The sequence below is a fragment of the Manacus vitellinus genome, unplaced genomic scaffold (genome assembly GCF_001715985.3).
Source record: "Manacus vitellinus isolate BGI_N305 unplaced genomic scaffold, ASM171598v3 scaffold_54_pilon, whole genome shotgun sequence".
NCBI classification, from domain to species: Eukaryota; Metazoa; Chordata; class Aves; order Passeriformes; family Pipridae; genus Manacus; species Manacus vitellinus.
The window spans coordinates 3,128,664-3,155,605 of NW_021940645.1; the positions used below are offsets into that span (position 1 = coordinate 3,128,664).

Sequence of the window (26,942 nt, forward strand, 5' to 3'; positions counted from 1 at the left end):
AAAATTTCATAAGGAAAAAATGTTCATTTCTCTGTTCTAATTATAGCTGTTTCTAAAACTAGAATTTTTTGTAAGCCTTTTAATCAAAGGTAAATGTCACTGCTAGGGTTTTTGTTAGATTTGAAAAGGAACAAATGGATACTGATATTCTGTGAAAAGATTGTGTTTTTAACAAAAAAGACCTTGATTTGTTTTCATAAATTTTACTTCTGATGAGACACATTCCAGCCTCTTTGGAAAATGGGCTTAACTTACAGGGCCACTTAAGAAATACTCTGAGTCCCTGTCTCTGATGAGTCTTTGTTCAGCCATTTATTCCATGGGAAAAAATTGCTTCTACAGTTAATGCAGTTGAGATGCTGACCCATCAAATAATCCTTTCAGCTGCTGTCCTCAGGAGTCTCAAAATATCTACAGTTTACATTTAGCACTACATTTACTGAGCAGGCCTTTATACTCTGAGGTATCATAGGTTATTTCTCTGCAATATTTTCCTAAGAGATTTCCGTGGCACAGGTAGATGTAAATTTATGTTTTGTTAGTTCTTAATACACTTCTCCACTTCTCAGGTAAGAGCTGCCTCTCAGTGCCTCTGCTGAGAGATGCTTCCCCTTTATTTTGCATCTCCTTTGCTCATTTGATTCCTATTTTGCACTGCTGTAGCCAGGTGGGATTTGACTTGCAGTTTTTCTTCTGAAATTTGTAAGGGTGATGTCCTGTAGTACAGATTTTAAAAACAGGAAGTCTGATGCTGCCCTAAAATTGGTAGGACTCCTTGATAAAGTTCATGCTGTCTTCTCTCAGACCTTGGCAAATTTTGAGCATCATGATCACTCAGAACAACCATATTAAGGTACTTAAATATAGTGATGCTGAGTCTGAGAGTTCTGGACTTCAGATCTAAGCCTGAAGGTGCAGTAGAAGTGACATTGCTCTGAGGTATCATCTTCACATACCGAAAAAAGGGACTTCTGTGTCCATGAAAAATGCCAGCTTTGACTCCAAGCCTCAGCAAAAGCCTTCAGAACATCTTACATGATAAAACTTCCCTGAAACGACAAACAGTACTGAGAGCTGCTAATGTCACCTGAGTTCTACATGTGCTGTTCTTTTTTTGTGCTAATGAACAAGTGCACAGAGAAAAATGCAGTGTTCCTGTTCCAGTGTGACAGGTGAGATGCCAGATTGCCTCTCTGAATTTCATTCCCAGAAATTCCTAAGACTGCTTTTGGTGTTCCGTGCATAGGGAATGTTACACGGCATAGTCAGTTCTGCAAGAAACTTGCTGCCTTCTCTGCTCTCTCTTCAGTCCTACTTTGCCATAATACTGATTTGGTGCATTTTTATGAAACATATTTCAGAATCTTAGTTTACAATATCTTATTAAGGTTTTGCAGTAGAACAGGAAATGGACTATTCCTTCCAGTCTAGTAGCTCACAGTTGAGGGAAAGTAAGTTTAACAATACGTATTTAAATGTTTCTACAAATGAAATTTAAGAAGGTACAAAGACTACAGGGACAATGTTGTTAGTGCAGGAAAAAATACAAAATGGATAAATTCAATTTTAGTTAGACTGTCTTTCACTGAAATGTCTTTTCTGTTGCTCACTTTATGATAGGCTTCCTGCTGAAGTGCTTAAAAATCTTCAAAAAAAGCTAAACAAATAAAACCCCCAACTCAAAAAAAAAAAGGGGGGGGGGAAATAAAGAAAAAAGCTTCAGATTTTAAATTTCTAGATGCTGTTCACAAGCTTTTCTTTTTAATGAAAATACTTCATAACTTTATTAGCCTTAGATTTTTCCTGAAGCTTTGAGTTCTAGTTTAAGTTTATTTTTTATTTTGCCCTTGTAACCTAAAATTGTCTCATTAGTCAGTGCAGCAGCCCAGTGCAGCAAAAGCCCCTTTGACTGGTGAGCTTCCCAGCTGTATTCTACCAGAATGCCAGGGGCTAAAAGTGCTGGTGAGACTTTCCTAGGTCTGAAACACTCCCTGTCATCTCAGTAACCAGAGCACGGGATGACTGCAGTGAAGAGGAGCTTTTAATACCAGAAGAAAATGCCTGACTTGACTGTAGTAATCAATGGGGAGTTGTATCCAGGAGAAGTCTGTACTGCAGCCTAGTCTTTTGCTTTGTAAATCAGTTCTGGTATACAGCTTAACCTTTGTGTCATGCATTCACTTTTACTTTCAGTAATCAAGATGGGATTCCTGTAATCCTTTTGGATAATAGAACTTTGTATATCAGTATCTAGCACTGGGTTCATTTCTGCTGAGCCAACTTGCCCTATTCTTTTTTTTAATTCCTTTGCATCTTCTCAAAAACCGAATCACCTTAATTGGGTAAATATTTTAAGCCAGTTAAAACTACTTCAAAGTCCTCCAAGGCAGAGTCCTGTTTGGACTTCAAAACCTTCTGCAGAATTACTCTGAGACACTAAAACAAAACTATGTTGTTGTTCCCCAGGAAATTTCCTGTGGCTGTTGCCTTCTTAGTTGATCTTTGAACATCTTTCCAATTCTAGCCAAGACAGGCAAATTATCTCGAAGATTATAAATGCCTTGAAAATGGTTGGGTAGAGGAGCAAAGACCTTACCTGCTCCCATATGGAGAAAATGGTCCATATGCCCAGCTTCTCCGTGAGGGGACAAAAAAAGCCCATACAGGAGAGAGCTAGTGGAAACAAGGGGCACTGCTTACCAAATAATTCATGTGTTTGCCTCACTCAGTGAGTGTTAACAAAACAGTTCTCCAGACCCTGTTTAGTGTAGATTTGAAAGTCTGCTATGATAATGTATGCAGAGTGCTTTTAGGGTACCCAGAAGGCTTCCAAAAGCACTGCTGAAATAAAAGCATTCCAGATGATCTTACAAAGCTAGTAAGTGTTTGATGTGCTAGCAGCATCAGAAAAATCAGAATTATCCTATTGCAAGTAGGAGTTGAAACGTTTTTATCAAAGAGTTACCTAAATAAGAGTAGAATTCAAAAAAACCAAAACTTAAAATGATTTTAAAATTTGTGACTTACTTGATCCAGAGCTCTATTAATCATTATTGAAGACAGTACCAGCTCCAAGTCTTAGCACAGGACACAAATTACTGAGCTGATTTGGTGAAACACATCTTGCATTTCTAGAGTGACTTGCATGTTTGTAATTGCTGCAGTCAAGTTACTTTTCAGCTTTTAATCTACAATAGGAATGTCCAGTTCTGTTGGTTTGGCTTTCTCTGGGAATTAAATTCAGCACCTGACTTCTTTAGAAGTATTTCAGGATTTGCAAGGATATGTATCAAAGCATTTTGATTGTACTCCTTAAATTGGCAAGTTCCAACAAGGACTAAGTTGACTTCTTATATAGATTTGGAAGCAGATTTGCTTTATGTAAGTTAATGAAAATTGATCTGTAATATTTTCCCTAATTTTATCAAAAAAAGATAAAAGTCAGTTATTTTCAGAGTCGGTTTTAAAGTCAGTTATTTTAAAGTCAGTTATTTTCAGAGGGACAGCTCACATGTGTTCTTAAGCTCTTATGCTCCCATCACACAACTCAACTGAAAACCAGTGGGCTGGGATGCCAGAGGCTGATTCCAGTGGGTGCCTTGCAGTAGAGCATTCTGCCTGCCCTGGTGCTGCCAGGCTTGTTGGAATTTTTTCAGAAACTTCTGGGCCTTACTTTAAGAATACTTATGTCCTTCAGACAAGTTTTGTATCCTTGAGAGTGCCATTAGAAATTTGCTTGCCTGATTTGCCTTTGCTTCCCTTCTTACACAGGTGCTTGGCCAATCCTGCTTAGTGGATGTGGGTGCACTTGGGATTAGAGTAACCAATCCAACCTGCTTGGATTTTGGCAGTGCAGTTTTCAAATAGCACCAGCTTCTCTGGAATAGATCCATTTGCTAAACAATTTATCAGATGAAGCAGTGCCTGTGTGCCTGTCTTGATTTCCATCTTGGTTTGTGCCAAGTAAACCCTTTCCCTTGTCTCCAACGGATAAAGCTTCAGATACAACACAGGTTTAAAGACAAAATAAGGAGAAAAATATAATTAGATGAGTGGATTTACAGTCCAAGACTGAGTACTGGAATTACTGGTAAGGCAGGTATTGAATGCACTGAAAGGCCATGTCAGCAGTCCCTTCTAGCTGACTCCTTCCTGAGCTGATGACCAGAGTTTTTTCTGCTTAACACAGAATAAGCAAATACAAACAGGCTGCCTTTGTGAGAAATGAAGTAAGATCAATTCTTCAGTGCTGTAATTGTAGTGTGAAGTGTTCTCCTAAATCTCTTAATCTCATACTTCTGAAGAACCCAGTCTACTGTTTTATTCACCTGCTGCTCAGAGTTTTGTCAGTAAGCCATAAGTAAGTGCATGTAAAAGGTAACCTGGGATTCACAGGAGTATGGAATGGGAAGGAGTAGCCTGAAGCTTACCCAGTGGGCAAGAGGTGGTTGTGACTGTGTACCTTGTCATGCCTCTATGTGCTATGACAGTCCAGTCAGTAAAGCTGAGCTCCAGCCAGAACTGTGCTTGGCTTTAAAGCTGATTTTTTTGATGAAGACTGATTGTTCATGATATAATTTCAGACACTGTACATGTGGAATTGTCAGATATGAGAAGTGCTTTAGCAGTTCAACAGCTTTCAACATGGTTGCTTCATGTCTATATTTACCTTTAACAGATCTGGAGTTTTCAGAGGATGCATCTGGTGTGCTTGAAGGCAATAAGAAATCCACAAATAAACAAGGTGATAAATCTAAGGAAAACACCAGGAAGATTTTTAGTGGGCCGAAGCGGGTGAGTACCAATACTGAGACTGAGTTCTTATTTTAACAAGCTCTTCAGTATTGATGTTTCTTCTTATATGTGTAACAGGCTTTTGTCCCAGTTTATATCTACACTTGAGATAACTTGTTGGCTTTTAATATTATTTCTGGAAAAGTAAAACCTTTTAAGTGCAAAATTTGTGGATATGTTACTGGAAGTTTCTCTTTTCAGATTTGCATTGCAGTTGCACAGCACCAGAGTTTGGACCCAGATGTTTTTTGTGATGATTGGATGTAGGTGATTTTTAAAGCAAAGCATCAGTAAATGCTGTGTGTTTTATTTTGTTGGCATTTGTGGAGAATTTTTTGCATCTCTTCTCTTTGCTCTCCCAAGAAACATCTATCATATTATAGAATTGAACTTTTCTGAAAGCTTCAAATTGGACATTGGTGGGTGTAGTCTTTATGAGGGCAACTGCCTTTATAGCATGTAGAATATTGAGATCTTCTTTCAGTTAAAAAAAAGATAATCCCTGATCCCACCCCAATATTCCCAAACTATGTAGTATTGAGTATGAATTCATACTCTTGTACTGTAAAAAGAGCTTATTCATTTTACTGATGTTAGGTGGGGTTTATCTTACCTATTATTCTGGTTACTCGGTATTTTGAGGCTTTTAAAAATGTACATTCAGCAAAAATTGTGTTTACTGTTAGGGGAAAGTTTGCAGTAGGGGAATCCATGTAATCTCCATTAAATGGAGCTTTTATGACCTGACTGTCCAGGGCAGCCATTTCCAGTGCTTTTTGCATAGCTCATTCCCATTACCTGAAGACAGTACCTGTGTCACCATCCTGGCAATCCAGAACTGCTGCAGTAGGAGAAAGAGGGGAAATGAACTTGTGTATCTCCTTTCCCTATGAGTTCCATAGTTCCTACAAGACCCAGCAGTGGCATGTTATTATAGAAACTCTCTTCTGCATGTGTTCAGAATGTGTTCATCAGTCCAACAGTCCTAAGTTGTTTGGTCTTTTTTTACTTATTTTCCTTGTTACTTTTCCTAAGGAATTCTAATAATTAAATCACTCTCAAGTTTTTTGGTCTTCCAGGACCAGAAGATTTATTATCTCCCCAGCTATGCTGATACATAATGTTTTCTTTAAAAAGGTGGATTTGTTTTATTTCTCAAAACATGCAAGGGAATATTTTCATGTGGGAGGATACATGACCAGAAGTCCTGTCAGTTGTGATGCTCTTTGGACAAGAAGTGTCACTTGCTACTTTGTGACTGGGCAGAATGGGAAGCTCTTGCCTCCAGAGTTTGAAGTCAGAAAAGTGAGGAGAGTCTTTTCAGAACTGAAATAGTATTTCTTGAAGAGAAAAGTTACTCAGCTTCTGCTGATTTAAATAATCATTTTTTAAAAACCATCTTCTTATGAGAGAACACGTTATAGTAGACAGAGAGACAGAAGTACAGGAAGTGTAAATTTAACAGTACCTGTTTTTGCTGTATATTAACAGCATAAAACAGCTGTGAGTGTTCTGGTAAATACAGAAATTTTTTTAGCATTTAAATATTTACATGCTTCAAATATTATTCTATAATAGCATTTCATGTGTTTCTTTTTTAATTTTTGTTCTTTAAATACTTGAGAGTTTATGTGAAAATGGTTTTACTTAATTTTGAATGCATGTATCGTGAAGTTATGGGGAGGAAAAAGACAACAATGTATAAAAGAGAAAATTATTTCAACTCTAGAAAACTGTCAGTTGGGAATAAACTGAATTCAAGTGGGAAAGGTGAGAATTAAACAGCCTTTTTGACCCTCTAGTGATATAATGGACCTAGAAGTAGAAAGTGATGTAATTGAGATTCAGATTTTAAACTTTAATGTTCTCTAATCATACGGCTGTTACATGGAGTTACTAAAAAAGCTTGTAAAGCTTCTTCTGATGGTAATTAGAGATGCTATAATTATCTTCCTAAACTATAGATATAGACTCTTAATCTCAGTTGTATCTTAAGGGAATTTTCATTTGGGGAATGAAGAAAAAAAAGAACTAAAAGTATTAACCTGACCATAATAACTAAATGATCTAAAAAAAAAAGTCTCTGGAACTTCTTCACTGTCTCAGCACCATTTTTTTTTTTTGGTAGGAACTAGCAGATGCAGTATTTATTAATTATTTTCTGCTAGGTGGTGATGTTAGAGGTGTGACACTTTGCATCAGACTGAGCTGCCAAGTAAACAGCTCTGTTAATCAGGAAACAACAGTGGGGGGGTTTTAAATTTCAGTAGATCCAGAAAGCTCAACTGTTTTTTCCACTTTGTGGTCAGCAGGACTCTCACCCGTGTTAGTGCTTCTGAAACCTGACCATTGTCCTCTAGTGTCAAAGTCCAGTTCTTGAAACTTTGAGCATATGTGTAATAAAATATTACAGGCATTATTGACTTAGTGAATAACAGTGTTTCTAGACACTGCTTTTAGTGTAAGGAGACTCACTGAAATCACTGCCTCGTTGGAGGAACCACAAATTATGATGGGTATGTAAAGCCTTAACCAGAGCCGTGCTTTTAAGTGAATTAAACCTCTTTATCCTGAGCCCGAGTTACAGGAGGAGTGTCACGTTCCATAGCAACATAATTATGTACTTACAGTACATAAATATTGGCATTACTTGACTTGCAAATGATGGGTGTGAAGCATACGTGAGTAACATCTGCAGAAGTTTGTTTGCAGCTGTTTACAATTTTAATTCAACTGGTTGGATGACTCTTGCTCTAGCATGTAAGTTTGGGAGCTCTGGATACACCCACCTGCTGGCCCCTTGGAGCTTAGTTCCCCTTCTCCGGATGAAACTAATTCTCTATTATCAGGCAAGGCCCTGTAAGGGAGACAAGAAATTTTTAGTTGCTGTGGTCCAAATCTACTCAGACTAAAGACTTGAAAATAGAGACCATAAAAATTACTTCCTGAGATTTCTTGCTCCTGCTCCTCTCAAAACAGATTTTAGCTGGAGTCAGGAAATAAAGAGAATCAGATTTTGTAGGAATACTCTGGGATGGTTTCCAGTGGTCTTATGCAAAATATCTGTCTCTAAATAGGAACATGGAAAAAAACCAACTTCAAAGTGTGAGATAAAGAGAACTAGTCTATCTCCAGATTTCAGTTAAAATGTGTGTATTTCCCTTAACTACTCACTTTTGCAATGAGAATTGAATGTTTATTAATGAATGTAAGCTAGCTTAATTTTTTTTCCTACTCTCTTGTGTTGCTATGCCTGGAAAAATTTCTCTAAATTCACTTGTTGAAGTCTTAGCTCTAGAAAACCTGTCTGGTTTGTGACTCTGTGCATCCCCACATGTACACAGTGAATGGGAATACATGAATGTGCTTTTTTCTTCCTCTTGTTGTGCACATGGGGTTGTACAGGAAAAAATATGGAAGAATCTCTTGGCCACTACCTTGATTATCATGGTGTTTTCTTTGGGCCACTCAGGTACTGGACTGTGGAGTTTCCTGTGTGCTGGTTTGGACTGGGATAGAGTTACTTTTCTTCAGAGTAGCTCTTATGGGGCTGTTTTAGAATTGTGCTGATAGTGGTATTCATAATGCAGGGATGGTTTTGTTATTGCTGAGCAGAGCTTACATAGAGTCAAGGACCTTTTTTTGCTTCTCACCCCACCCCACCACTGAGGGGCTGAGGGTGCTCAAGGAGTTGGGAGGGGACACAGCCAGGACAGCTGACTCCAACTAACCCAAAGGAAGATTCCATACCATATGACATGGTGTTCAGCAATATAAAAAGCTGGGGAAGAAGGGGGGACACATTTGGAGTGATGGTGTTTGTCTTCCCAAGTGACTGTGAGGTGGGATGGAGCCCTGCTTTCCTGGGGATGGCTGAAGCCTGCCTGCCCATGGGGGCTGGTGAATGAACTCCATATTTTGTTTTGCTCACATGCATGACTCTTGCTTTCCCTGTTAAATTGTCTTTTATCTCAACCCATGGGTTTTCTCACTTTTACCCTTCCAGTTCTCTCCCCCATCCTACCCAGGGGGCGAGTGAGTGATTGGCTGGGTGGGGCTTAGTTGCTGGCTGGGGTTAAACCACCACAGTTGTTTTTGGCACCCAGCATGAGGCTCAAAGAGTTAAGAGATAACAACACATTTGATTGGGATGTGCTAGATCAAGTTTATAGCTGTTATTGCTGTTTAGCTGTTAATTGACAGGGGGCTGTGCTTGCCTTACTGTGTCAGAGCACTGTGCTCCTTAGGGGCTGCTTTTTGTTTTTGGTACTTGCTGTGCCTGAGAACATTTTGATAACAGTGCTTTTAGCAGTGGCATTGCTTGAAGGTTATTCCACTAGTGTGGAATGCATTTGTCAGGAAAAGCTGAGATCTTCTTGGATTATTCATTAAAAAACAACGACCAAAAAAAAACCCAACCCCAAGCCTAACAAAACCCCATCTGCTATATGGGCTGGTTTTGCTTAAAACAATAAAAATACTGACAGAAGCATTTGGTTATGCTGCTTTTGCTCTCATTTTGCACCACCTGCTCGTTCCTGTTTTCTTGCTCCTTGAGTTTCCCAAGGTTGTGAATTACTATAAAAATAATTCAGTTAAAAAGGAAACATGTAACATAAATCTCAGTCCAGTTCACTGGGAGACTGTTAACAATTGTATCTACTCAGTTGAGGAACCCAAGAAGAGAGATTAAGTCGTCTTAACCTGGTTAAGTCAACACTGCAAGTGAGAAATGCTCACTAAACACCGGCGGCGTTAGCAGGATTACGTGCAGTGCTTTGATCAGGGACATTGGTGGAGTTAGTCATGACAGGAGTGTCGAATCCATGAATGAAATCACTGCTGAATTCAGACATGGCTTAGCCAACAGACTGCTGCTAACTCGGTATCCAAGAGAAAAACTTGCTCTAGTCATAACCCTGTAACTATTTATTGCTTTTCATGTTTTATTAATGTTTTAAGAATAACTTCTGTACCCAACAAAGTACAGAAATATGTGCAAGATTTCCAAGTGTTTTTAGACAGGTCAGTTGGAAGCAAATGTTAAATCACTACTCTGTAAAGAGCACTTATTTCCAGTTACCAAATGCTGAAAAAGGAGAAATTTTTTTTCCTTTCTGTGTGACTTCTGTCTGCTCTGCAACTAGTCCATAGTTTGTTACTTAATTGCATCTTTCTTGTCCTATAGGCAGGTTTTTTCCATGAGTAGGTTATTTTCCTTGAGTTTCCATACTCCTGTTATAAATTTTAGGCACTGTGAGAAACTATCAGTACTTGAAAATAAAACTGGCCTGTGATGCTGTTGTTGCTCAGAGGATTTCAGCAGTGCAAGCGTGCATGCAGTAACCATGTGTTATGGGTATAACCAGGGAGATCTTTTACAGGTTGAGGGGACCTTTCTCCACTGCTGACTGGAAGGAACTATAAATACCGGGTCAAAACAAATGCTGTGTCAAGTTAACTGGAAGTTCAAGATGAAATGCTTATCCTGATCTTTGGAGGTGTTTTGAAATTGAAGAAGTACAAGCCCATGCCTGGCCCTGGCTTGGCTGCGTGGTCTGAGGGCTAATGTGGCACTGACGTGTGTGGGAGGGGACAGCAGCTAGGCTGAGCTGTGGTCTGTAGTTTTCCACTTAGCTTGTGTTATACTTCACAGTAGATGTTTATCAAAGGCATCCTGCAAGTAACATTTCTTTCTGCTGGCCTGCAAATGAATCAGCATTTCCCTGAATTAAATTTTTAAAGACTTTTCTTTGGGTTTTTTTTGTCTTTATAGATTTAAAGTAGGTGAAGATTAGTCTCTCCTAAGTGCACAACCCTGTATGGTTTTGCTTAATTATTTTTTTATAGCTTATTTTAAGTAAATAGTCCTGAGAAAGCAGGAATGGAGTCATGATTCTGAAGTTTTGCTCTATCAGTCATAGCCCTTTTTATAATTTAATGGTAGGATCAGTGTAGACTGGCCAGAACTAATTTAAAAAGAACTGCTTGTCTTCATCTTGCATAACCTTTAGGAAAAGATTGTCCTACCGAAAGGATGAACAGCTGTAATTAAGCATTTTTATCAGTGATATTACATCCTAATTTGGAAAGTCAAAATCACATGTTTTTAACAGGAAGGATTATTAGTTGGTGTGTGCTGTTTTGACTCTGCTGAGCAGTGGAGCTGAGTGTGGACAATGGGAATACCCTGGGCAGTCTCTCCTGCTGTCAGGGCAGCGCTGAGCCCGCGCTCGTCTGTCAGCAGAGCTGACAACCTGGGACTGCATGTTGCTGCCTCTGCAGTACATTCCTTTCATTTGCTGGGTGGTGCTTCTGGCAGATCGTTTGCCCAGTCCTGAACTGAAGTGGGTTTTGTGGGTTTTTTGTACAAATACTGTTTGTTGGAATGAGACACGAGAGATGAGCTGTTCTAAGTGCCAGCCAATTATAAACAGCTTGTGTGTTGTAAGCCACTTTTATGTTGCTGGAATAAAAATCAATTTTAAGAAAGGATAAAATATGACAAAAGGTAAGAATAAATCTGTTTATCAAATAGTTGATTTGTTAAAAAATACAACTTCATATTGATACTATTCCAAATGCTTACCATGTAGGCATTTTTTTACTATTATTCTTAATGTAAATAGACCAAAAGAAATTCTTCATGTTTCAGCTAGTAAGCAGGATACTAATGAGGACTGGCAGGTTTTTAGATTAGTCACCTAAATTGAAGAGTGAGGTAGCCACTGTAATTTTACTGAATTCAATTGGGACGTAGCACCTTGAAACCATTTCAGAATGAAAGCAAATGCCAGGAATTTGTCTCCTAACTTCAAGGTAATCGTTTGATTCTGATCAAAATTATTTTCTTCCCACTCCTTCTTGTTAAACAGTGGGGGACAGGATGTGTTCTGGTAGATGCTGAGCTGAGCTCCTTCAACCTGGCAAAACTGCTTCCTCGGGTGTCCTCCATATGCAACTGTTGGGTAGAACTGTGGTAGGAACATTCTTGCAGCTGCATCTCTGCAGTGCCAACAGAGTTGTTACCAGCTTTGTCTGAGAAGGTGGGGATGCAAAGGGCAACACAGGTAACAGGCTTAGTCCTTGCAGAGACAAGAGGAAAAAATGAAAAATAAGTGTGGAAATCCTTCTCCCCCCATGTGTACTTAGGCTTTTCAAGAAGCAGAAAAATCAAGTTGAATGGAAAAACTTTAATGTCACAGTGGAAACTTGGTGTTTTATACTTTCAGCTCCTACTGGCATTAGCTCTTAGGCAAGAAGCAAAGATGCATTAAAATATTTTTGAGACTAAATTCTCTCTTGCATCCTCACATTCCCTGCATACACACGCCCCCCACCCCCCCAGTTTTGTAGTTCCCAGTAATTAATTCAGTGTTTTAGTAATTTGGCAATCAGGGTAGCTGAGTAGGATAAATGTTACATTGCACAAGGCCTCAGTCCTGTAGGAAGTTCTCAGATGGGAAAAACACTCAAAGAGATTAAAATATACCAGTTTCATTTGCCAGAGGAAGCTTAATTTATATGCAGATGAATATGCAAAATTGTCTTCCCAGCTCCTGTGTACTGTGTGAGCATGGTTGGTTCACTCAGCTCTGTCTGTGACTTGATGTACATGAGAGAATTGCACAATGCAACATGAGCACGCCTTGAGTGTGAAATGGTTGAGGGCCCAGTGTCCTCATTATACACATTTCAAAGTTTTTACTTTAAGTTAGCTTTATTTTGACCTGATTTAGGCAATGCCCAGTGGCAGCTGCCATGAGATAGGTGCTCTCTGGAGGAGCATCTGAAGTTTGGTTGCACTGGGGAGGAATCAGGTAAGTGAACTCAGCCCCTGATGCAAACCCCAGTGTTGCAACTGAGGACATCTGAGAGATTTATTTGGACAGTGTTCTACTGATCCAAATGGAAAACCTTGTGTGGGTGTATGCACACCCCAGCTGTGTGCCCTCTGGAATTTCATTGCAGTTCCAGTTTTGTAAGGCTTTGCTCTTAGGAGAGTGATACACTTTGGGTAGATTACAATTAACGGGGGGAGGTGTAGGGGACATGGGTGTCTGTGTCTGCAGTGTCTCTCTGCCTTTAGCTACCAAGAGGGCAGGAATTTGTCTGAATGATTTGTACTAGATGTGTTTTTGTCAGTGCAGTTTCTTGCAGGTGAATGCAGGTTTTTCTTTTCTCTTGACTGAAGCATTATGTGTCCAGTGTTGGGCTGATATGTCTTAACTATGATACCCTGTCCCTTTCAATTAGACTTGACATAGGTTTCAGGCCGAGTTAATGACCATAACCATATGGCCTCTGCTTCTGAGCTGACCAGGTTTGAGTACACTCAGTGCAAGCAGCATACAGAACACAATCAGTTATTTCTGTTAGAGAATTAACCTCATGTTTATCAAACCATCCTGTTTCTCCAAGTTCAGTTTCTGTATTTCACTTGGGTGTTTGATCCATTGTCTTGTGCCCTGTGGACCTCCTTTTGAGCTTCAAGGAAGAAAAAAGATTTTGCAGTTCATCACGAGTTTGATACAAGAAAAACTGCACTGACATTTTTTTCCTCTGCTCGTTGTGCTTGCTGCTGATACTCTTCCACCTTGTCTGACTAACAGCTTGTAGTTGTCTGGCTGTGTGTGTGTGCATAGTGTGTTTTGTGTTTAAATGGTGTAGCAGCTCACAGTTAAATGATCCATGGCACCAAGAGGTGGCTTATTGGCACTAATCCGCTACTGTGATCCAAGTAATGGAGATTTGGGTCACATTTTGAACACTGGAAAAATGGCTTGGTCTTGGTTTGCTTCTGGTTTTAAACTGCTGTTGGAAACCATTATCTTACTGGAACCTAAATTAACTTTTTTTTACCTGTTCTATACACATGGCTCAGCCTGTGCTGAATTGATACTCCATCTTTCTGTTTGGAAGTGTGATTTCTCTTTCATTGCTCTGAATGATGTTCATTCCTCTCACTGTTCAAAGAAACAACCCATTATGAACAGGTTTGTGCAGCAAAACATGCTTGTTACCTTTTTCCTTTTCAAAGTGAGTCATGCAGGACAGGGTAGTACTCTTAATGATTATGAATACTGAGTGGTAAATCATGTATTTCCTTTATTGGGGTTTTTTTTTTAGAACTTGTAGTTTTGACAAGCATCTGGCATACAGTGTTACTGAATGCACTTGAGATATAAATAATGCATTTATCAGGATATCTGTTAAAAATATTCTTGGGTTTTCTTTTGCCATTGTCTTCTACCTTGGAAAGCATTCTTGCCTGCTAATAGATGCTGTCTTTCTCGTTTTGCTCGTATTTTCTGTGTGACTCATATCCCTGGCTCTTATTTTCTGCTATTCTTACATCTATGAATGGCAGGCAGTGCTGCATCAGTATGTGCAGAGTGCCAGCTTTTGAAAATTTCAGCTTTGAGGCTTTCAGGGATGGGAGGTTAAGCATGACCCATAGTTGATGCCATTTGGAGATGATCTTATAAAAGTGACAGCTCTGTGCATTTTGTGAAATCCCTGGCATTAGTTCTGGTTTTGCATCTCCACTCACCCCCAAAGAACCACATGCAGAGTCCCACAGTACCATATGCTTTATACCCTCCCTGGAATATTTGCACTCCTTCAGACATGTATCTCTGTGTAAGCAGCTGTCAGTGCTATACATATGAAAAAGGAATCTCTTCTGCTATTCAGCAGAAGCTCTTACAGCTGATTAATATTGCAGAACTTATTTGCCTTAAGAACACAGAATTCAAAGGAGTGATGTACTTCAGCTTGCATCTATTCTAAGTTAATCTTGAGAGAAAGACTTATTAAAGAAAAGTCTGCATTATTTGAATAATTGCAAGGTTCTTGTCTTTAAGAGAAAGTCAGTTTTTTAAATCAGTGCTGCTTAAATAACAGTGTTGCTTCTTCAGGGAAGCTTGTTATCACAAGCATTTCAGTTGCCATAAAAAATCACCACAGAAACCAAACCAACCAACCAACCAACCGACCCCTTTGCTTTTGTGATCAAGCACTTCTGAAAAGTTTTTCTTCACTAGCATTCGTGTGGTCTTTGATGCCTTTCCTGCCTTCAGTTCTGTCACACAGTAATCCAGAGCAGGTCTACACAGTGCTCACTGGTTGATCAGTATTGGCACAGTTTCTTTGCAGTTGTTTGGGAAATTCATCTTGAACGTTGTGTTGCAAGGGACAATGTGAAGGTTACTTTAAGCAGTGGTTGTAAAGCAGGCATGTATTTGCCATGTCAAAGTGCGTGTGAGTAGTAAGAGAGGCTCCAAAGTCTCTGCATAATGTGTTAGAACTGATTAGAACATATTTCTTTGGAAAGCAGTGTTGGATTTTTGCAGGGGTGTTTGGAGGTAGAGCTGTGTGCAGGCAGTGTGAGACTGAGCAGACACCAGTAGGTAGGGATGCTGGGGAGCACTGTCTGCTGTCTAAGGAAATATTACTGGGAAGGCATGGAATCACAGGCCTAATCACTTTTTTAGATCAATTCTGATCTAAAAGTGGAAGATACTGCAAGGGATGGTGGCTAAAACTAACCTAAACTACCTAAAACCATAGGTACTTGAGGTTTTAAATTATTACTATTTCCAGATACACTTTGATTCTGTTACAAGAGAGCTATTAAATGAAGATGTCCTTGTTTCTCAGAGCAAACATTTATTGGTGGCATTATTCGTTTTCTTACATAAAATGTGGCTTTTTTTTCTATATTGCACTGCTAATGCTTAAGCAAGCTGTAAAGTGCCATGTCACAAAACACTTTGGGATGCCCTAGCTTTTGGTTCAGTAAGGGATTAAGGAAAACCAGGGAAGAAAAGCCCATTTTTGACTGTTAAATAAAAAGCATGCCATCTTTGGAAGCCTCTGAGCCCAGAGTATTTAGAAAGAATTTGGTTTTATCTGTTTGCCCTGTTGAACTCTTTCCTACACATCAGCTGTTGCTCTCTGCTGAAGAAAACACCCTGATGCTTTGTGGACCTTTTGATTGCACTGGCCCAGCTGTCTGTGTGCTTTGTTCTTCCTCCAGACCAGAGCACTGGCCTCTCTTTCTGGGGCTGTGCCTCCTCTCTGTGTGCAGCAGAGGTGCTCAGCTTGGAAAAGCCGAGGCTGCAGGTGCTGCTGCTGCCTGCTCAGCGAGGGCCTGTCCCAGCTGCTGCCTTGCTAAGACAAGCTCTGATGCCAGTGTGACTCTGCTGCCCCTGTGCCTGCAGGGTTGTGTTTGGCTCCTCGTGGAGCACAAGGTCTGAAGGCCAAGGAATGTGCAGGCAGAGGCTTTGTGTCCCAAGCATGGCGTGCTTTTCCCCAGAACTTCATGAAAGTCCTGCAGCAGAGCCTGCGTGGGTCTGTGCCCCATTGTTGCTGCATGAAGCTAAAAGAATGCCACAGATGTAGGATCCTGTTGTGTGGGTTGCACCTCCCTTCAGCATCTCATCCTGGGTGTGCTGAGCCTGACACTGCTGTTGCAGGGACCTGAAAAGCGTCTGTGCAGCATGGTGCTCCCAGACAGGAAATTCAGGAATATTAATATATTAGTATCCTTTAAGCAGGGATAGAATACTATTTGAGACTATAAGTGAGATTTGGGACTACTAATAAAGAATATCCTATGCTAATAGGACTTCTGGCAGCTGTAATGCAGTACACTGCTGTCAGAGTTGCAGCAGTTAAGCTTCCCTGCAAGATGAAGAATTATTACGCATCAGCTGAAACTGATATTAAATATACAGGCTGGATGGAAAATGGATTGGGAGCAACCCTGAGGAGAACAACTTGGGAAGCTTGACATGAGCTGGCCATGTGCACTTGCAGCCCAGAAAGCCACTTGTGTCCTGGGCTGCATCACAAGTGTGGCCAGCAGATCGAGGGAGGGGATTCTCCCCCTCTACTTCACTGTCATGAGACCCCACCTGGAGCACTGCATCCAGCTCTGGGGCCCCCAGCATAAGGATCTGTAGGAATCAGTCCAGAGGAGGTCACAAAGATGATGAGAGGGCTGGGATAGCTCAAATATGAAGATGGCTGAGAGTGCTGTGGTTGTTGAGCCTGGAGAAGAGAAGGCTCTGAGGAGACCTTAGAGCACCTTTCCTGTACCTAAAGGGGCCTACAAGAAAACTGGAGAGGGCATTTTTATAAGCACCTGTAGAAACAGGACAGGGAATAATGGCATCAAACTGCAAGAGAGAAGGTGTCTCTGCCCATGGCAGGGGGTTTGGAATTAGAGGATCTTTAAGGTCCCTTCCAGTCCAACCTGAACTAGTCTCTGATTCTATGATGTGCTCAACGTCCATGCAGGTTACTGGACAGAGTGTGTTATTTCCTTGAACTATCCCATATACCAGGATAGGGCACCCAGAAACTTACACCTTCTCTTCCCAATGTTAAATATACACTGAGAGAAACTGTGGAACAGTTGTGAGTAATTCAAGGGAAAAAAACGTCTAAGAAATACTCAGTGGTTCTTTTCCATTACAGACATCTGTGAAACTTGCATCTTTCTTCATTAAAAAAACCATCTTTGTTACCAAGTTGCCCTTCCTTTGTTCATTGCAGACCCTGAGTCAGATTGTGGGTAAAAATTTGCTGCTCTGAAACATATAGGAGAAAATGGTTAGCTTCTTAACCATTTTTATTTTGGTTAACTTTTTTCAAATAAACATCTGTGTGGCACAGTCTTCCTATTTGTGGGCCCAGATGTCCTCTTGTAACTGTAGCAGCATGAACATGAACCTGGTTTCTCAGTATAACTTTTTTAGCTGAATATATGTTGTTTAAAAGAGCTTCCTTGGAAAAATGGATGAAGCTTAATAACTACTCTGTGTGTGTTGCAGAATGGTAAATGAGCACTGCTTTGAAAACGTAATTTAACAATCCATCGAAGTTGTTTCTCCTGACCATGTCAGAGCACACTCTAGGAGGGAAAGAGGCTTTTCTCTTGTCTGGAAACTCAAATGATTTAGTGCTTGACAGGTCTTTCAGGCCCTGAAACTCATAGCGATTTTCATTCTGCTGACAAACCTCGTAGAGGTTTTCATTCTGCTTATATTCCTTGAAATTTTGTTAGTCAGGGCTTTCTCTTGTGGAGAATGGAAGGATGCAGCACAGTAGAGTTTTACTCTACAGTAATACAGAAACCCTTGACTTACAAAATCTGCTTTGTAGCTTTTGACCTGCCAGAACCTTGTTACGCTTCACGAGGTGGCTTCAGTCCCTGGCTGCTGCTGCTGGGCTCACCTCACACAGCCCCTCCGTGGGCTCTACTTGGGTTAAAGAGTTGAAACGTTATATTTTGACAGAAAAATATTTTTATTGCCTAACTTCTTTTTTTTTTGAAATGACTTTTCCCCGTTTAAGTGCTGTATAAGTGCTGTGAGGAGACAGATGATAATACAGTTTATTCCATACGTGGCATGTTGGGAAATTGCAAAAATTGCAGTGGTGTGTTAGTCTGCAGTATTGTTATGCAAATAAATTGATAAACTCAAATGCTAGAAATATAGTCTGTCTTTGCTTTCTCTAAGAATTATATTATGTTTCCCAGAAATTCAAGGACAGTAAATGTTGATGCATTTAGATTTGCCTTGACACATTTTTCGGCAAGACAAAAAGAAAAGGCTTCTTAATTTATTAATATGGATTAAGACATTTCATTTGGATATTTTTATTCCTCAGAGCATCAAAGTCTGTATCAGTTCTGCATTTTGATTCTAAACTAGTCATATTTCTACTGACATAATGTTTGCTAGCATGTTTTTTTTCCCCCAGAGCTGTCTGTTTTTGTCTATAGGAAGGTTGCAGACCTTTTGCCTTTGAATAAATTTTAAAGATTAAACAACTGAAAAATTCTTTAAATATGTACATATCATGTCTTTTGCCATTTGGGTGGGTCTGTATGTCTTTCAAACCATCAGATGCTTCACAATCTGTCTCGTTTTCTGATATATATATATATATATATATATATGATGTTTAGAACTTGTGTTGCTAGGAATACAGAAAGTGAAAAATGAAGCTAATTTTCCTTGTTTGGCTACATTATTGCTACAGTAGTTTATGAAATATATGGTGACTACTGGAAATTTACTTTAAAAATAACTTTTATTTTTCTCTTTTAGTCTCCCACAAAAGCTGTGTATAATGCTAGACACTGGAACCAGCCAGAATCAGAGGCTCTACCAGCACCACCAGCTTTGAAAACTCCCAGTGTCCCAGTAAGTAGACTGTTGGTTTTTTCTCAAGTTTACTAAATCTCCTTTTAAGATTCACTGATTTATATTTTCTTTAAAAAAATAAGTTCTTGGTGTCTGGTAATGTCACAGTAATTCAGAATGAAGTCCACTTTGTGATGTGAGCCATTGGGTATTTGCTAGAAAAGACATTGTCAATGAAAATATTGTAGAATGTGATCTTCCACATCCCTTCAACATACAGTTACCAAAAAATACTGCAAGTTATGACCACAGAAATCAGCAAATTGCAGATCAAAAAGGAGAAACTTAAAAGGAGAGTTAATTTCTTTTTCCTCTCTAATGGAGTGATAGCAGTTGCTGACTTGAGGCTTTAGATACTGTGAAAGAAACAACATTTTCTGTGTACAGTCAGCTATGCTAATATGAACAGATTGGATATAAGCATGTGTACAAAAAATGGACAAGAGGTGAGAACCCTTCTAGAAGTTGTTTGTTCAAAAGTCAGTGATTGTTTTGAGGCTCAAAGTAATTGTTTTTTAACTCTTTTGAGACCCTGAGAATTCAGGGTCTTGGGCTTATGCATGTAGAAATTACTGATTGTGCTAAGAGAGCATTGTACGTTGTCAGTAAACTTCATTTCATTTGGTGCCTTTCTGGCAGTGCTTGCCTGAGAACAGAAAATCAGAAAGGAGATTTTTTTTTTTTTTGCTGCAACAAGTCTTCAGCTTTTGTTTTTGTCACCAGTTTGTGGTGAGATTTTTGTTTTTTTTTCTTTCTGTTGATGTTTTTTTCTCTTTTTTTTAAATTCTACCTCTGCGTATGGTGTTCTGATACTGCCTCTTGGGGTTGTGGTAGGTTTTAGTTGCCTCCTCACAGTACTCTGAACAGCCTTCCTTGGATGCTAACTGCACTGCCTGGAAAATGCAGATGACTCATTTGCAAATAACAATTTCTACTAGAGTTTGAGGACAGAGCAGAAATTTTAGCCCTAGGGTTTTCCTAAACCCCTTTTTCAATTTAAATTATGTACATTTGAACTGAAGTTTTTGTTGCTTGCTGAATCTTTGTATTGATACTGATTTTTGTGTAGTACTCTGATAACTGACTTAAAGGCAGACTTTGAGTCTTCTCAGACAGACTTTGAATATAACTTCAAGCTAGGAAAATGTCTGGATCATTCATTCAGACAGGCACTTCTGTCTTCTCTCAGACTTCTCCTTTGTAACTGGAACCATCAAAATATTAATTCAGGAATATGGCAGAGGTTTGGCTGAACAAACCAGTTAGGGGAATTTGTGTCTGCTCCTCATGTTAAGATGTACATCTGGAGTTACTTCAGTCGCTTTTTAACCTTGATTTACGTGTGTGTAAATTACATGGGTTAAAAATTGCAAGGTAAATGAGCCTTAATCCAGATATTCAGTGGTAATTCCTGTGCAGATGATCCTGCCTCTTTAATTTCTTTATAAATTTGTTACCTGAAGATTGGGATAAATTTGTCTCAGGTTTATGGTGAGAAACCCACAGCATGCCAACTGCTTATGCCAAGTAATCTCTCTTATGGCCTCTCCGAGCTCCCTTGGAACTGGCTTTGAAGGGGCAGCCATTGACCAAGACTTGGATGAGATACTTCAGTGGATCTCATGTGTTCACAGACTGATAAGATCAGAGTCTTCCAGTATGTGCTCTAAACCAGCTTTTCAGGGTGGTTTATTAGCATTTTGCCACGTTGCCTAAGTGAGTGAATACTGAAATGCCACACATTGACAGAGGCAGAATGTAAAGAATACTCCATTAATAGAGCAGCTTGTTTTGGCTTATGTTTTATTTTTAACTGTCAATGTACAATGGACAAGAAGGCTTCCTCTTCAGCTGCCCTCTGGAGAGAGTAACAGTTCATGCCTCTTCTATGCCTGCATATTAATTCTATTTTTTCAGCCACACATTAAAAATATTCTCATTTTTCTGTGTAAGGAAACTAAGTGCATGATGTTACTGAAAGATTGAGGGTAAGTAAATGACCACTGGCATTGGCACTACGTTTAGAATTTGGCATTTGGAGGTCTGTTTCCTGTATGCCTTGTTTTCTGTAGCTTGTCTTCATATCTGAATTTGTGCCAAAGTAGTAATCTGAAGATAAGCTGACACTTAAGCTTATAGTAGCCTCAAACTAATACAGCAAAGTAGGTTGAGGAGAAACCTGTAATACTTGCCTGAGATGTCTGGAAACCTGTCAGTAGTTATTCTAGACCTAACATCAAGTTCTCTCCTGCCTGTTGTAAGTTCAGAACAGGTTTTGCTGTATTTTGTGCTCTGATGTGTTGTTCCTAAAGTAGTTAACAGCAGGAATAAGGCTCGTGTACAGAGAATACCATGAGTTTACAAGAGCATGCAGTACCTGTTTGAGGCATGCACCGTGCCTCTCACTTCTCTGTGTGGCACTTTTTATGGTGCTACAAACTTTAACTGTTTTTAAACACTGAATTTGGTTGGTTTACTTACCCTAAAACTTAAGGAACCAGTATAAAAGACTCCTTTTTGTCTTATTTTTTTTTAGTTTCAGAATTCTACTGGAGCTTTCTTGATACTTAGAAATGTTTTTTGGTTTTGTTGTTTTTGGTTTTTTTTTTTTTAATTTAAGCATAGGTACATTATCCCACAGCTTAGGTACATCTTGGTAGTGTAAGGCAAGGACTAAATAGTCCCAAAATGTGAGTTTGACAATTGCACAGCTGTAATGTTTCCTGATGTTTTAGTGTATGTTTCCGTGCTCAAAACATCTGCCCATTTTAGCACTTTCTTATTAATAGGTAAGGCTATCTTCAAAGGAGGCAATTCATAAAGATGATGGAGTTTTTAAGGCTCCTGCACCACCTCCCAAAGTGATAAAAACTGTGACAATACCTACTCAGCCCTACCAAGAGATAGTAACTGCATTGAAATGTAGGAAAGAAGACAAAGAAGTAAGTATTCTTAACAAATTTTTAAGATAAAGAATTCTCGGTAATCCTAAGTACTGAAGGAACAGTCTCAAAATGAAATTTGGCTTTCCTATTAAAAATAATATTTTTATCTAAATAATTGAATGGCCTTCATTAACTTCTTAATGTTTCCTTGCACTTAAAACTGAATAGACTTTTAAACTGTACTTGTTAAGATTATAATCAGTCCCAAGAGCAACTTACCTAGGTCAAAATATTTGTCTTTTCCAGTTATACACTGTTGTTCAGCATGTAAAGCACTTCAATGATGTAGTGGAATTTGGTGAAAATCAAGAGTTCACAGATGATATTGAGTACTTGCTAAGTGGATTGAAGAGCAATCAACCCCTAAACACACGTTGCCTTAGGTAAGATATCTTAATATAAAACACTGAACCTATATTTAAGAGATACTGAATTAAATATTCGTCAGAGAAGAGACCATGCTTTAAAATGTCATTGCCACTTACCTGGCACTTCTGCTATGAAGAATAAAATCTGAAAATAATAACCAAGATGGTATCTTGTGAATAATCAAAAACAGTATAACCATGAAGATGAAATAGAAAATTGTACCTTAAGAGACATATGACACACTTGTTATCCCAGCTGTAAATTAAAAAAATATTTTCTGATAACTTTTCTTTGTTTAGTGCAACCTACTGTATGATGTCTTTTCTGTTCTTAATGTAAAATTCAATTCTAAAATAAAATCCCTAAGAATGGAAAATTTGCTGATGGTAATCTAGAACTAATGTAATACTGAGTTATTGTTTAAATCCAGCTGTCTGTTCTTTATCTTCTGTTGAGAAATAACACTGGAAGTAAAGAGGCCTCAGTGTTAATCAGAGGCTCCTTTCAGTTGTCTTAGACTACTCATTGCACTCTTAATATTCAAGTTACACATTATTGTGAAGCTGGTGGGAAAAATGTTAGTCTTGCTTTGACAAAGTTTATGAATTAATATTGGTGTCCATTCCCTGGACATAAAAGTAATTATCAAATTGCTAAATATAATAACCATTTATAATATTTTTTATATACTTGTAAATTTTCCTCTCTGTTCAGTAAAACTGAAACAATAGAGAAGGTAAAATTTGAACCCACAGAGACAGGTGATGGGAATGCTTTATTTGTGGTTTGACTGTGGTTGAGAAAAAGCTTTATGTGCCTTTAAGAGGGCTATTTTAAAATTTATTCTTTGTTCTTCAGAAACTAGCAATGACTATTGTTGCTGGAGTATAGAAATAAGAACTCTGTTATCCAGTTTGTATATACGTTATGATAAGAATAAATTACTACTATAGTGACAATTTGGGGTATTTTTCATATTGAGTGCTCTTAATTTGCTCATATGGCAAATGTACTAAGATCTTAAACTGAATTCTTTATTTTCCAAATTTATGTGATGGAATGTAACTTGTATAAACACAATAAAAATCTTTTCTTTCAGTTAACAAATTAAAAGAAAAGTGTTTTTCCAGAGGGAATCAGTGTGTAAGGATAGGAATAGACATAAAAGAATGAGAAGCTGGTAGGTAAGCTCTCACTGGTGCTGTTGTGACTGGAGACAGAAAAGCCTCTTGTTCTTTCAACACCTTACTGTGTGCATCCCTTACCATCAGAGTCCTCAGTAGCCATGGAAGACTTGATTGCAGAATCACTCCCACATTACTGCACATTTGAAAGCAATATATTTTTAATAGTTGCCATGTTTCACTGTGCTGGAAGTGGCAGCTTACTGATAAAACCAGGGGAAAGACTCCATTTTTGAAATGAACTGGTATGCTGGTCACTGATTAATATATTTGTCAGATTTTTTTCTGAAATCTATAATGTTTCCATCATTCATAAATGCAGCAATAAATATAAAAAAAATGCCCTGTAAAAGTAATATCAGACAATAAGTGGGACTAGTCAGTCAATTAGATAACCATCAGATAGCAGTGGAAGTTCACATTTACAATTTCTGGTAATGCCTTGGTCTGTAATAAGCTCTCGTGTCTCTAAATCAGACCTGCATGCTTAATCCATGAATGTTTTAATTTAACTATTGGTTTCACCTTTTTTTTTGGTTTTGTTTTGTTTAAGAAGCAAGTTCAAGGTGCTCTTTCAAATCCTGTTTTTAGCCAGGCTTAGAATAAAGCAGACATGGTTTGGTGCTGGTAATCAACTGTTGAGTAAAACACTGCTCTGTTCACCAATTGCAAACTTGCCTTATATAAATTTTAGAAGAAACATCCCAACAGAGTTTTGTCTGAGGCATCTGGTCAGTCCTGTGCTGTGGGCTTGTTGATGTGCTGGTTTGCTAAGTGTGGCCATTTCAGTTGTTCTAATGCAGACTGAATTCTCTGCAGTGTAATCAGCCTGGCGACCAAGTGCGCCATGCCCAGCTTCCGAATGCACCTGAGAGCACACGGCATGGTAGCCATGGTTTTCAAAACACTGGATGATTCCCAGCACCACCAGGTAAGGAGACACTGCATATTTCCTTAGAGTTAGTTGATAACTGTGTGTTAATTTTGTGTGCATCTGGGATCAGTGGCTCCATTTGAGAAAGCTGTGTTCCAATGACACATTCCTCTTCCACTGTTCATGTGCTTCTGGGTTTGGAAATTCTTTTTTTAAGAAATCATTTAAGCTTTTTTAAAAAACTGACTGCAGTTTGGATTACTGTTTTATGGCATCTCTTAAGCTTTTTTCGTTGTTTTCTTGTTGTGTTTATGATTTCTTTCAAATACAATACATTTGGAAGGAATCTTTCCTTGTTGTATTTAAAGGTGGCTCTAAGTGCTCATCTCCAGGCTTGCTTGTATGTGAATTATCACCTTTTCTGTAGCTGTTGTGGGGAATTTGTCATGTCTTGTGCCTGTCTCCTGAGCACTGCTGTAATTGCAGTTGTGGGATGCCTTGAGTGTGTGCAGTGCTCTATGAGAAATCTAGGAAAGGTAAATTTTATCTACTTACGATAACATGACCTGAGAGTTAAACTGAAGCAGTTTGGATTTTCCTTCCTATCAACGTTACCTCTGTGGGGTGTCCCTTGAGATATTTTTACAGAAGTTGAACACAGAAGATGTCACTGGAAATGGGTAGTAGATCTGTATATCCAGTCAGCTTTATTATTTTCTGTAATAGCTCTAGAAGAATGACATACAATGCAGAATGAAACTTTGCACCCACAGAAATAGATATTTCAGAGATGCTGTTTGACATCTTACTGTGGGTGGAGGGAAAAGCTGTAGAGTCTTCAGTAACTGATTTAAAGTCATAGCTTATTTTCCATCTCCCTCAAAAATTAGCGATGGCTAACTGTAAAACAGGCACCAGGTTCAATGAATTCATTATTTTGTGAGCTGCCAAAATAGTGCCAAGTGATACTAGAAATAAGTAAAGTACAGGCATGCTATTTAGGACAGTTGCCACCACTGAGATGCAGGAGATGGGCAGAGGACAGCTTTGGTTCCTTGGAAAGTGTACAAGCTTGCTGGGTGTATTTTTGGCTGTCTTTTAACAGTTACCATTATTCCTTCATTTTCCAAAGAAGCAGCACATGCAGTTCAAAAGGAAATTGCCTGCTATTATTAGTCTGCAGTAGCAAAAAGCATTGATTATGTTCACTATTTTCAGTATATTTGATGAAACGCTCCCTTTTGTCAAGGGAAAAAAAATTTGTAGTTAATGTTTTAATATAGTTACAGTACATTCTTGGTACAGGTTTTACAGTATTTTGAAATTACTGATTTATTAAACTACTCCTGATAAATGCTAATACATGTGCCCTAACTACTGACAGTATATGCTCCAACATGGTCTTCTCTGTATAAGCATGGTGTTTTTCTATGCTATCCTTCCATTCATTCATCATTTCACTATTCAAAATGAATAAAATTTCTCCACTAAATCTCAGTTTGAAGTAAGTCAAGAATAATAAATCACACTAGGCTTTGCATGCGTGGCTCAAATCCATTTAAGATGAATAAGGACTGAGGGGAAAAAATGCACAATTATTTAGTTAATATTTTTCTTTCAAGTGTTTTGGAGATGGGAAAACTGCCACAATTACATTGCTAATAGAAACAGATATGAGCATATACTGCATTCAGTGTTCTGATACAGTGGAAGAGACTGAGGGTGGAGGGGACTCTATAACTTTCCATAAGGAGTATAAAATAGCAGTTGCAGATTGGCAGTTGCCATTTCTTTAACCAGCAAGGAAAACAAAATAACCAGCTATCTTACTGAGCTATGCCCCAAAATAATCACATGAAAATTACTTGTTCCACCAAATTTTTCTTGTAGACTTGTGTTTACGCTTAAGTTATTAATTGACTTTGTTTCTTCAGTGATGCTCTATGAAGGTTTTGAAGTATTGTTAATTTTGAAAATAAAACCTATATTTTCATAATAACTGTCAGTAGTTAAGCACAGAAATGTGGTTTTGTAATGTCTTCAGCATGTGAATAACTTAAAAAAAAAACAAAAGTGCATTAAATGTAGTGCTGAACCCTAGAAAATAACCATCTGTTCCCACAAGCTGGAGTATAAATAGAACAAGCAAGAGAAGACAAGGATGAGAGTGGGTGTAAATGGTCTGCTGTTTCTGGAGTGTGTGTTCAACTAGGATGTTTTCCTGAATTCTGTAGAAGTATGGAGTGCAAATCCGTAGTTAGATATGCCATAAAATTTCTGTCTAGAGCAAATTCTATTTATTTTAATTTTTTTCCTCTCTCCACATTTCTTTGGAAGCAAGAATGTGCCTTAAGCATCTTGAGGAATAGAATGGGATGGGGGAAGCTCATCCGAAAAGAAACGCCCCTGTACTGCAATCTGTAAGGGAGGGATTTTGAGGGATTGATTGGATTCTTTGGCTGCTTTGTTTTCTTAGGATACTGATCAAAAATAAGTTGTACTAACAATTTTTCCCTCCTTCTCAGCTCAGAATTCTGTGTATTGTACCTGTAGG

General features: G+C 38.7%; 1 protein-coding gene across 2 annotated transcripts in view; it reads left to right on the forward strand.

Moving 5' to 3' along the window:
* Window positions 1–26,942, forward strand: part of WAPL (WAPL cohesin release factor) — a 64,245-nt gene that overhangs the window by 17,958 nt on the left and 19,345 nt on the right. The window contains exons 4-8 of one of the 2 annotated variants that reach the window (XM_018081570.2): window positions 4,679–4,794; window positions 18,921–19,016; window positions 21,806–21,958; window positions 22,208–22,344; window positions 24,334–24,445. In XM_018081570.2, coding sequence (XP_017937059.1) covers window positions 4,679–4,794; window positions 18,921–19,016; window positions 21,806–21,958; window positions 22,208–22,344; window positions 24,334–24,445 — 614 coding nt within the window. The remainder of the gene's footprint in view (window positions 1–4,678; window positions 4,795–18,920; window positions 19,017–21,805; window positions 21,959–22,207; window positions 22,345–24,333; window positions 24,446–26,942) is intronic. The other variant, XM_018081571.2, reaches the window with a different exon arrangement.